The 12,799-nt window shown below is 41.6% G+C and overlaps 1 protein-coding gene across 1 annotated transcript; it reads left to right on the forward strand.

Annotated features, from left to right (window-relative positions):
* Window positions 1-9,818: 9,818 nt before the first annotated feature.
* LOC128739447 (uncharacterized protein F54F2.9) lies at window positions 9,819-11,938 on the forward strand. Its single transcript, XM_053834936.1, has 4 exons — window positions 9,819-10,159; window positions 10,228-10,548; window positions 10,610-10,836; window positions 10,899-11,938. Exons 1-4 carry the CDS (start codon window positions 10,004-10,006, stop codon window positions 11,848-11,850), a joined length of 1,656 nt encoding a protein of 551 aa, XP_053690911.1. The 5' UTR covers window positions 9,819-10,003; the 3' UTR covers window positions 11,851-11,938.
* Window positions 11,939-12,799: the final 861 nt, after the last annotated feature.

The following is a 12,799-nucleotide window of genomic DNA, read 5'->3' on the forward strand; positions in this document are numbered from 1 at the left end:
TAAAACGGAAGAAATTAGAAAAAGGCGGAACACCTACGACGGGAATTAGAAATAAACCCTACATACATTTAAAAATAATCGAAATTTCTCAACCTGCAGCAGGCTACCCTATACAATAGAACCATACATTTTCCGTATCCTGTTTGGTTGAATTTGCATTAGAATTATTTGTTGAAAATCATAGTGGTTGGAATGGAATGTAAGCTAAAAGGTTTATAATTTCCCCCCAGCATTGTGCGCCTGTGAATGGTTAGGTTGGGATAATAAACGACAAGCAAGACGTGTGGGATATTTATTGTATACCACGTGCTACACAAAGGACATTGACAATGAATTGATAATGATGACGGAATCCCCGTGGGAAAATTATCGAACCGAATTTATGTCGATAATTCCGAGTCGGTGTTTTAATGGAAATGAACACAAAGGTACTGGTACTGGCTTCTATTTCTGTTATTCTGTATGTCGTTGATGGATGAAAATGTCTTGAGTGCCTTCCTGTTCTCGTGCCTTTAGCATCATTATTAGCTGAAATCGTTATGATAAGAGGGAAACGCGGCTAAAACTAAGTGCAGTGAAATCGGGTGACGGTGACGAAACAATTTTTGTTGCTTAAAAGAAGGGAAATGTCAAAAAGTTGATTTCTATTTACGACTGAATCTTTTCTGTGCATTTGAAGATTAATTTTGACGGATTGCAGGAACTTTTCGCCAGATTGAAATTGTATCAATATGGGTTTGATGATTGTTCACAATTCTTCAACTCTGTGTCCATTGGTTTAGTTTCACATTCTGTACATTTCCGTCACTTTAACGCATGAAGCCACTTTAATTATGTTTATGGAATTTCGGCAAATACCAATACACGCGCGTGTTACCACCACGTTTTAAACTGCTGTGGGGAAACTAGTTAGCCCAGCAAGGCGATATGCCATGTCGCGTAACGACCGAGGACGTATCCGACGTCATCTAATGTTGATGTTTGCACCATTTCATAGTTTCCAGTAATATGTACTACCACTCACACCAGCCAACCAACCACAGCCACCGCGTACCCCCTTTTTGTGTGTACAGGGCAGATTCTAGGATTACAATCCACCACCCAAACCAGAGCGCAGCCGATTTGTGGGGAGGGATTACAACATATCAGTTTTCGTCGTCACACTACGGCATCCTTCTGAAGGCCACTCGTCTAATAGTCCTCTGCAGTGAGTTCAGCGTTTAATAAGCTATTGCTTGTTGATGGTAGGGCTGTGAAAAGAACATGTTTGGAATTGGATCGGGATTACAACAGAAACACTTAGCCGAGAGATCATGTTACGGAATATAAATGGGACAGCCAAATGCTGATGGCCATCGTGCTCTTCAATATTGTCAAGAATTTTGCTTTTTCTGAGTGACATTATTGATTTGACATGTTACAAGCTATTGCTCTTCTAGTTCAAGCCTTTTTGTTACTCGGAATGCACCATTTTGGTAAGGATAAATCAACGTTCAGATAAAATCGATGACTTGGACAATGATGTACGTAAAATGTAACAAATCTCTCATTCAGTATTAGATGCTAAACAGAAATATCACAAACAACAGAATAAAAACAAAAAGTCTATAGTCCAACCAAATGACTTAGGAAACATACAGAATGGCCGACCCCCCTTTCCCACATGGAACGAAATGATAAACACCGTGACGCCGTAACACTTGGTCGTGGGTTTCTCTCAACAAAATACTTAATTGCTACATTTTTAGGATCTTTGATACAGAAGGAACAGGGCGAAGGACAACAAAAAAAATCAACGAATGGCGAAAGGAATCAACTTTAGATGAGATTCACATTGGGGCATACTAGGTCGGGCAGGGCTGCGATTCCGTAGAACATCAACATCGCTAAGCTTCCCGTGCTACCAGCCGTGGAAGGAGCTCTTCTGCAGGAAAACATTTTTCACTTTTCTTTTGCGTTTTCCTTTGTTCCAGTGTTTCGGGGTGCAACACTTCCGTCACGGACGAAATGGAGATGGAAATTCGACACGGAAAATCCTTGACCCGCACTCCAAACTTGTCTCACTTGCAACTTTTTCCAATATTTTTAAACCATTTTACTTTATTGCTTGACTCCTGGAAAAAGTTTTTCACTGGGCAATTTTATTCCAACACAAACGCACACTCCGACACGAATAACGTCAGAGCATGTTGATCTCGACAGCGCACTCCATTGGATCACTAATTTGCTATTCAACACTATGCAAAAATCTCCCGAATTTAGACAATTCTGGTTTCCTAAATTTAGACACTTGCGTAACTATACGATGCTGTTCGATGGCAAAATCATCACTTTGGTCCCACCAGCATTCGCGAAAGACACCATTTTTTTGCGTAACGAGGATAACAAAGAATAGAGGAAAATTTGGTTGGAAAAGGAAACTTTTTTCCACCCCGATTGGCGTGAGTCGTCGTTTCACGTGTTTGTCACTCGAATATTTGGGCAGAAATGAATGCTGATGTGTGTATGGCGAGAAAACGATGACGGTTCTCCTGTATCCTGAAGTCATACAGCACACATACATACACACAGCACCCCTTTCCTGACGGAAGTTATACCAGCCCTGGAGGATTTCGGGTGGTATAATAAAGGAGCCGCAGTGCGCATGGTCGGTAATTTGAAAATGGAAATTGGATTCAACAGGATCGTTTCTGGTTTAGAATTTGTATCGAACTAGCACGCATCGACGAGCCAGAAATATCTGATTCATTGCCAGAAATTTTCGTTTCATTGCATGGTTTGCATACCATAAAAAATACGAAAAAACGAATATCTTTATATATAAAAGTGAGCGTGAGTATGTTTGTATGTTCCACCATAACTCCAGAACGCTTTGACCGATATCCACCAAACTTGGCATACCTGTTTCTTGATATAAGAGAATCAGCACTGGGGGGTTGACAAAAGTGGGGGGTTCGTAACAGGGGGGGAGGCCATAACTCCGAAATGCCTGGACGGTTATTCATCAAACTTGGCATAATTGTTCCTTGGCATAAGAGAATCAGCACTGGGGGGTTAACAAAAACGAGGGAAGGAGGTTCCCTGGTAGGGGGGAGGGTCTCTAAATGGGGGGGGGGTCATAAATCCGAAACGCCTTGACCGTTCTTCATCAAACTTGGCACACATGTTCCTTGACATCCGGGAATCTGCACCGGTGGTTGACAAAGGGGAGGGGTGGCCTAACAGGGGGGAGACGATAACTCCGAAACGCCTTGACCGTTCTTTATCAAACTTTCATACATGTTCCTTGATATAAGAGAATACAAACAAAAGGGGTTGACAAAAGAGGGGGGAGTAACAGGAGGAAGACTCCAAAATGTTTGGACGGTTCTTCCTTAAGTGACGGTGGGACAAAAGAGGGAGCTGATGACAGGAGGTTGCTGACATGAAGGGGGGAGTAACGCCCACATGACTGTAACAATTTATCCGTACAACAGAAAAAATCAAAATACGAAACACTAAACGGCAATGCTCGCAGCTGCAGATTTGTCAATTGAAGATAGAATTAACAAAAGGGTGAATGTCGCAAGCGTAAACAAACCGAGTGAGGGTTGATTTTCCTATGCTCGTCCAGCAAAAAATAACTCTCACCCGTTTTGTTTACATTTGCGACATTCGCCCTTTTGTTAATTCTATCTAGAATTGTAATTGTGCGCCCAATCAAAGTGACCCGTATAAATCGTGTTCGAACATTAGTGCTAAGTGTTGCTGGCCGACCCTATTTGAGTCACAGGGGCAATCATTCAAACAGTGTAGAACATCATGTTTTTCCCATGGTTAACTTTATGTGCCATGTTCCAAAGTGGGCTCAGCCAATAATTTGTGCATATTTGCTCCTGGTGGTGAAACAAAACTCATTGTTTACAAACAAGTTTTGTCTTGAAGTGAGATTAAAGGAATGACAAGTTTTTTGTATCCGTGGAAGAAATACTGTTGCACCTTCTACTTTTTTTAAAAAGTACAATAACAAAAATATTCATTACCTATGGGTGGGGTGGCCATTGTTAGCGGAAGGTGCAAATAGGATAAATGTCTTTGTTTCTCTTTCTTTATAGGGTTTTATAGGGATTACCGTAAAGAAAACAGATGTGTAAGTGGCCGGGTAGACAAAAGAGTGGGAGCTGACAAATGGGGAGAAACGTCCAAAAGAGGAACAAGCGTTATATTATTGCATTATAAGCATTTCGGTTACAATAACTGATGTACAAGTGGCTGTAAGACAAAGGCGTCCCGAGTAAGATCGGGCACCTTGATCGATCTCCACCAAATTTAGCACACATATTCCTTGACATAAGGGAATTAACACTGGGGGGTTGATAAGAGGGTGGGTGGTTGCAACATCTTCTTTGACATCAGAGAATCTGCATCTTGGTTGACAAAGAGGGGGGGAGACCATAACTCCGAATCGCCTTGACTGTTCTTTATCAAACTTGGCATACATGTTCCTTGATATAAGGGAATCAGAATTGAAGGGGTTGAAAAAAGGGGGGGGGGGGGGTCATAACAGAGTGAAGCTCCGAAATGTTGCACGGTTCTCCCATAAGTGACGGTGGGACAGGAAGGGGGAGTAACGCCCAGATGACTGTAACAATTTATCCGTACGACAGAAAAAATCAGAATACGAAACACTGTAGATTTGTCAAGTGTAATTATGCCCCGAATCAAAGTGATCCGTATAAAAAGTATTCGATCTTTAGTGTAGAGTGTTGTTGGCCGTCTCTATTTGAGTTACAGGGGCAATCATTCAAACAGTGTGGAGTTGATCTGAGAACACCATGTTTTTCTCATGGTCAGCTTTATATGGCATGTTTCAGATTTCAGAATAGGATGCAGTACTAAACTAATAAATAAATAAAAAGCTATGTACAGAAAAGTACAATAACAAAACTATTCATTACCTATGGGTGGGGTGGCCAGCGGAAGCTGCAAATAGGAAAAATATCTTTATTTCTCTTTCCTTATAGGGTTTTATAGAGATTTCAGTAAAGATGTGCAAGTGGCCGGGTAGACAAGAAGGGGGAAGCTGGACAAATGAGGAAGGACGTCCAAAAGATGAACAAGCATTATATTTTTGCAATATAAGCATTTCGGTTACAATACTAATGTACAAGTGGCTGTGAGACAAAGGCGCCCCGAATAAGATCGGGCACTAAGCTAGTTTGCAATATTTTTGCAATAATAAATAAAAAGTTTGGGGCGTTACTCCAATATATACGCTGATATTGCATCCGAGCATCATCTTGTTATCGCTGAGATACGTTTGCGCGTCGCACGTGTCCAACGACGGTGATATCCGTTCGTTGTACAGTATTTTTCGCCGCCTTGGTGGCGGTAGGATGAATACAAAGAGGCCGCTAAAGCACAGAGCTGGTCAGCTACTGACTGATCGTACAGAACAGCTTAAGCGATGGATTGAACATTTTGAACAACTCTTTCGAGTCAAATGTCAGAGACCAACTAAACCAGCAGCGTATGACACCTACAGTTCGTCAAATTGATGGCGTCAACTCGAAGGCGCCATCACTGGATGAAATTGAAGCAGCCATCAAGAGTATGAAATCCAATAGAGCGCCAGGTATAGACAGAAGATCGACGCTAGTCTCCGGAGGCTACAAGCTGGATTCCGTGCTGGCCGATCATGTGTAGACCATATCACAACGTTTCGCATTAGCAGATCAACGAATTCCAGGACTCTCTTCTGCTGGTGTTCGCTGACTTCGAAAAGGCGTTCGACCGACTCAACCATGAAAACATCTGGGACGCACTTAGGCGTAGGGGAGTTCCAGATAAGCTTGTCCATTTCATCGAGGCTTAGTACGAGCCGTTCTCGGGTAAGGTTTTGCGCAACTGCGTCTTGTCCGGCGCTATAAGGGTTATTGTTAGCGTGAGAGAGGGCTGCATTTTATCACCGCTTCTGTTTCCCATAGTTATGGATGAGATATTAGTTGCAAAAATTGATAATAGACCAAATTGAGGATTCCCTTGGAATCTTCTAATGATGGAGCAGCTGAATAAACTCGTCCTAGCCGACGACATTGTCTACCTCGCACCACACCGAAATAATATGCAGAGCGAATTAGATGACCTCTTCGATAGTTTCCAGGCAGCAGGTCTCACAGTCAATGTAGCAAAAACTAAGTCTATGGTAGTGAACACTGACAATCCCACCAACTTCACAGTAACGGGACAACAAGTTGAGCCTTTCAATATATTGGTAGCCAGACAATGCCCGATGATGGTTACTTACTTACTTAATCAGCCCCAGGCCGTGGTTTCCCCTGCTGTACGAAGAAAGTCTCCATTTCATTAGGTCCATGGCCGCGATTCGCCAGCCACGTAGTCTGTGTAGGGTCCGCAGGTCGCCTTCCACTTGCACAGCATGTCAAAAGCAAACATTCTTTGAAGGTATATGCGTCGTTGGCTCAAAAACTCCAGTCTTATCGATAGGCATCTTTGTTCATATGGCGGTAACCTTCGCGGTTCGTTCCATGGCAGTCGTCGTAATGCGAAACGAACGAAACAACGTTGTACTCTTTCAATGCGATGGTAAGGTGCCCAGATTTGAACGGCATATTCGAGGACACTTTGAACGAGGGAGCAATAGAGCGTCTTCAGTGCGTACACAACACGGAATTCACGAGCATTACGGCGGATGAATCCAAGCATGGCAAAAGCTTTGGAAGTAGTATCACTGATGTGTTAGTTGAGACAAAGTTTGCAGTTTGTCACTCCCATGTCTTTATTTGCGATGAAATTTCAAACCCCTTGCAAACCCGACAATGCTGACTTGGTTTAAATGTAACTATTCAAATTTTCTGCATCAAGTATAAGAAGAAAAAGAAAACGAAAACAATCAATCTGTTATCTGTCACTGAGCTGCAGATGCCATATTTTCTAAAAAAAATGTGCAACTGCTCGAAAACCGAAAAAATCGAGCAGTTTTCCGGCTACTCGAATTTTCTGCTTTGAAAATAATCTGCGAAAATCCGCACACTTTTTTAGGAAGTCTGTGAAAATTTAAAGAGCTTCGAACAAAAAACTGCACCAAAACAACAAAAGTCATAAAAACTGCAAACACAGTGGTCTTCCGAGCTTATAGCTGGAATCACACGGACCATCAGCGAACATCATCTCTCGAACATTTTCCCTTCTCAAATAAATAAATAAATAAATCATCGGCAACGGATCGTAACCAGCAGGGATGGTTCCTCCTCAGAAGAAAAAAAGAGAAGAGAAAAATTCAAACTGTGCTCAGTCTTCGACAGGGATGCCATATTTTCTAAAAAAATGTCTGGAACTGCTCGAAAATCGAAAAAATCGAGCAGTTTTCCGGCTACTCGAATTTTCTGGTTTGGAGATAATCTGCGAAAATCTGCACACTTTTTTAGGAAGTCTGTGAAAGTTTAAAGAGCTTCGAACAAAAACCTGCACCAAAACAATAAAAGTCATAAAAACTGCAAACACAGTGGTCTTCCGAGCTTATAGCTGGAATCACACGGACCATCAGCGAACATCATCTCTCGAACATTTTCCCTTCTCAAATAAATAAATAAATAAATCATCGGCAACGGATCGTAACCAGCAGGGATGGTTCCTCCTCAGAAGAAAAAAAGAGAAGAGAAAAATTCAAACTGTGCTCAGTCTTCGACAGGGATGCCATATTTTCTAAAAAAAATGTCTGGAACTGCTCGAAAATCGAAAAAATCGAGCAGTTTTCCGGCTACTCGAATTTTCTGGTTTGGAAATAATCTGCGAAAATCTGCACACTTTTTTAGGAAGTCTGTGAAAGTTTAAAGAGCTTCGAACAAAAACCTGCACCAAAACAATAAAAGTCATAAAAACTGCAAATATCTGCAAATTTATATTGATCTGCAAGACCGTTCCAAAAATCTGTAATTTGCAGACAAATGCGCTCATTGAAAATGCGTGTGACCATCACTGACGGTCCGTTACGATACGTTGCCGATGATGTTCGCTGACGGTCAGTGTGATTCCAACTTATATCGTAACGGACCGTCAGAGATGCCAGAAGTGAAGACATGTCTTCATTTTGAAGACATTTTTGGTACAAAAAAGTGAAATGTTTTCACTTGAAGACATGTCTTCACCATGCAATTTAAATGGGCGGAAAGGCGAAAGAAGACAAATGAAGACATTTTTCCTTGATTCGTGAAGACTTTTCAAAAAATCACCTGGCATCTCTGCGGACCGTCAGTGATGGTCGCATGCATTTTCAATGTGCGCATTCACACGCGTCCGGAACGTCACATCACGGAACCACACGGAACCACACGGAACGTTAAGGCACTCGTCTGAAGGGGGCATAGTACTTTTTCAATTTAAAAAAATCGAAATTTTTTTTATTGATTATTTCGAAAGATTAACATTTTGACCATACGTGTTTCAAATAATTTCGATGAATTCCAAAAATTAACAAAGTTACAGCTATTTGTACCGCGCATGTCTGGAGCGATTACACAGCGAATAAAAACTTCAACGTCGTTTTTCTCGAAATCAGGTTTTGAAAGTCGGTACCATAAATATCTCAAGAACGGCTCAAGCAATTCCCATGATTCTTTTTTTGTTTTAAAGCCAACAAAATTATCTAGTGTTTGACCCATCCTTTTTTCGATATTACAATTTTTGTATTTTTTAGAAATGTTTAAAGTCAATTTTTTCGACTAAAAACGTTACTTTTATGTTTGAATGTCCGCCATTTTGTTATGCGTTCGAATTTCAAAAAAAGGATGGGTCAAACACGAGATAATTTAATATACTTTCATGTCGTTTTGGAATTTTTCAATTCGGATAAGCCCCCCAGCGCCAATCCATGGTACCGTAAACCATGTTTTTTTCGAATGATCATGTTCAAGGAGCCGTAGGGGAGAGGGGAAGAGGTTCACATATGCAAACAAAATTGTAAATATTAGTATAAAGTGCAATGTTTTGAATGCAAAAAATCCGCATCGATTCGCTTTTCGCGTTATCGAGAAAAAAATATTTGAAAGAAGGCAAAAAATATGGTGTAAAAAGTACTATGCCCCCTGAATGCGCACATTGAAAATGCATGCGACCATCACTGACGTTCCGTTACGATACGTTGCCGATGATGTTCTCTGCACTGAGAAAACTTTTCGTATAGTTTTTATATGTCCCACTAGAGTGACTATATACAGAGTGGCGACAATGTCAAAATTGGAATGATAATAATTATCTGTCAGTGTCATTCCAATCGAGCAGACGATTTGGCAGCCTTGTCAATGTTTGTTAATGTCAAAACGATCAAACGGTCAATCTGAGCGCAGGCGAATTTGACAGGTTTCATATGATCAGCACCTCGGCAGCACAGTAAGGCACAGACTGAACAAAATTTCCATGAAAGAGGTGAACGGAATGTTCTCAGTGACTTACCCTTGACTCTCACTCGTTCTGTTGGACAGTTGGCTTATCCGCCCTTTTCAAATGTTAGTCGACAATCGAACAACAATCATGAATATGTAGCCATAGTAACTCCGTCAGGGCGAACTCGACGCTCCTGCAATGAATTTCAAAAGATTATGCCCACTTGTGATCAATATCCGCCATTATCGCTCGTGGAAAGCTGGATTAGTTATGTGCAGAATATTTTGAGTGTGACGATCCGTGTGATTCCATCAGCTTTACGTTACCGTTGATGTTCGCTGACGGTCCGTGTGATTCCAGCTTAAAAGACTAACGATATTATCGATAAAAGGGGACCATTTTTGATAGCTATCGAAAATTTTCCCGTCCCTAAGTTGCTTTGTCGCTTTGTGTGCACAGTGTGGCGTGTGGCAAAAATCCACGTCTTCTAGTTGCATTTTCGTTGTTTCGTTTAATTTTGTTGATCGCGTTTGAGTTCCAATCATGGTAAATAATCTGAATTGAAAAATTTCGGCCTACAAAGTGCCAAAAAGGGTTCGTATTGGTGAGTTTGACCAAGGGAATGAACATGGCTGCTCTCCGTCTGGTTTCGTTGTTGATCCTGGCTGGGTTGGTCCCCAGTATTTTGGCTCATGGTTGGAGTTCGGATGATATGGAAATTTTTGATATTGTCGAGGAAGTTAACGAAAACTTTTACGCATTAATGCAAATCAATCAGGTAAGATTATTGAGAATAACTGCATATTGTAATAGGACCTCTGAATCTTTTTGAGCTGTTCTTCGTAGAATGCAACAAGTCAGGAAGTCAAGCGAGCATTTCGAACGCTATCGGTGGTGATGCATCCGGATAAAAGCGATGCTGAAGATGCTAACATCAAGTTTCGTAATTTGGTCTCTGTTTACGAAGTATTGAAGGATGCCGGTAAGCGGGAAAAGTACGATCGAGTGCTAAAGGAGGGTTTGCCGAATTGGAAATCGGCACTGTACTACTACCGACGTGTGCGGAAGGTCGGACTGGCCGAGGGAGCCGCTATTTGCCTGATTGTTGCTACTGTTATGCAGTATTTTATTGCTTGGGCAGCCTACGCCGAGAAAAAATACACTGCCGTAGGTTTAGATTTGAGTTGCGAACCCTGGAACAATTTTTCATTTTTGCCTATTGTTTCAGGAACAATTATTTGGAAGTAAACTAAAAAAGCTGCAGAAAAAGAACAAGACAAATGTGGATATCGATATGATTTTAAAGGAAATTCCGACTCCCAGCTTGTGGAATCTGCTGCCATTTCAAATTCCTTTGGGCATTTGGCGGACTGTTACTGGAATTCCCGCAGCTATCAAATCGGCTATACACTATTATGCAGAGCAGAAAAAAATAGAGGAGGAGCGTAAGCTTAAGTAAGTGTTTCGTTAAGAATTAATATGAAATACCATTCACTATTTGGTTATTACTTAAACAGAGAAAAAGAAGAGGAAGAATTCCAGCGCAAGTTGGAAGAAGAACGAGCTCGTGAAAAGGAAAATCGCACCCTACGCCGGCGGAACAAAAAGTTCGTTGCACCGGAGAAGACGGACGAGGAGTTGGCCGCTTACACGCAGAGCATTATTAGTAAAGCCTCGGATGAGTGCACGACAACGGGGAAAAATCGCCCTGGAGCTAAAACAGAAATTAGCGGTGGTTTGTGGACCGAGGACGATCTAATCGAGCTGGTGCGGTTAGTGAAAAAGTATCCTGGCGGAACGACTGATCGTTGGGAGATCATAGCCGAGATGATGGGTCGCTCGGTGTCGGAAGTAACCTACATGGCGGCCAAGATGAAAGACGTTGGCTATAAGGTGATTGGTCAGACTGAAAGCGTGGCGGAAACGATTGTACAGGAGGCTAGCAAACAGAAGGTGAAGACGAAAAAGACTGAAACGGTTTTGGTAGATGAAGCGGAGGTGATAACAAGTTGGACACAAGCGGAACAGGCAGCACTGGAATCTGCTATTCAAAAGTATCCGAAAAGTGGATCCGCCGATCGGTGGCAAAAGATTGCCAACAACGTGCCCGGGAAGTCCAAGGAGGAATGCATTGCACGCTACAAGTATTTAGTGGAGCTGGTTAAAAAGCAGAAGGAAAAAGAGGCGACAGAAGCGGCGGCAATCAAGGCGGAAGAATGTCCCGCGGTCGAGCCATGTGAGGAACCACCAGCGGAGGACGGCAAAGTCAGGACAAAATCGAAAAAGGCTCGCAAACCGGCGGAGCCAATACCGGACGACGTAGAAAAGGACGAGGCTGAAGTAGATACGACCGGTAAGACAACTGCAACTGGCGGCAAGGCCAAGAACAAACGACGGGAACGGAAAAAAGCCATAGAATATTACAACTACGAAGATTTTCAGGAAGGGAGCGATCCGGGAGAAATTTAATTTATTATTTCATTGGTAAATGTGCTTGATTACTAAGTGTCGCACGGTTGTAGGACTTCGCTTACAAAGAAATAAAAAAACGCACAAAAATAATCAATATCGTAGTATTGTTATGTACCTCCCTCCCATGGGTAGGTGGTTTGACGCGTACTTCGGCTAAACGACCTAAAAATTCTTAGTTCCGCATGTAGAATGTTTATAGTTTAAGTTAGATATATGTGTATTATGTAGTATTGCATCATTTAGCTTTATGTGTAGCATGTGTCTCGTAAAGCGGAATGGAGCGAAATCGAACGGATTTGATTTTAAATTCAATCCGTTTGGGCCGAAGCACCGGGAGGGCTTACTCAGTTCCCTAGATGAATTGCTGCTATGCACAGAAATTTCTCTAGAAAACTGAAACCAAATCCTACCCACCATTCATGAGATTTTGACTTACTCATGAAAATTAAAATTTATCGCTAGTTAGAACGAACGAGTGTTCAAAAATGATGTGATGTCTTTATTTGCGTAATCGAGACATTTTCTATGAGATTGCCATAGAATTTGTGGCTGTTATGCGATTATGGACAGCACAGCACTGAAAAATATACACACACGTACATGTATACATGTGTATGCATGTATGAGTGTGCATGGGTGCATAGGTACGAATGAATATATGTTTGAGTGTTCTATGATGAGTCGGAAATTCTTCTTATACCTATGCTGCCAAATTACAATTATTAATGGGCAGGAAGTTATAGTCAGTAGCTGTGTTTCCTGTGTCAGTTTCCTATGCTATTACTATTATTACTAGGATTGCTATCGTTGCTGTTACTGTCACCTCTATTGTATTGTTTTGGATGTAATTATAATTTTTTTTTCTTATTTCCCTCCTTTATTAGAATGATTTGCATGTCTTGTGACTAACCGCGTTAACGGTATTCAACTAACAACATAAAATGAT

The sequence above is a fragment of the Sabethes cyaneus genome, chromosome 1 (assembly GCF_943734655.1).
Source record: "Sabethes cyaneus chromosome 1, idSabCyanKW18_F2, whole genome shotgun sequence".
Lineage (NCBI taxonomy): Eukaryota > Metazoa > Arthropoda > Insecta > Diptera > Culicidae > Sabethes > Sabethes cyaneus.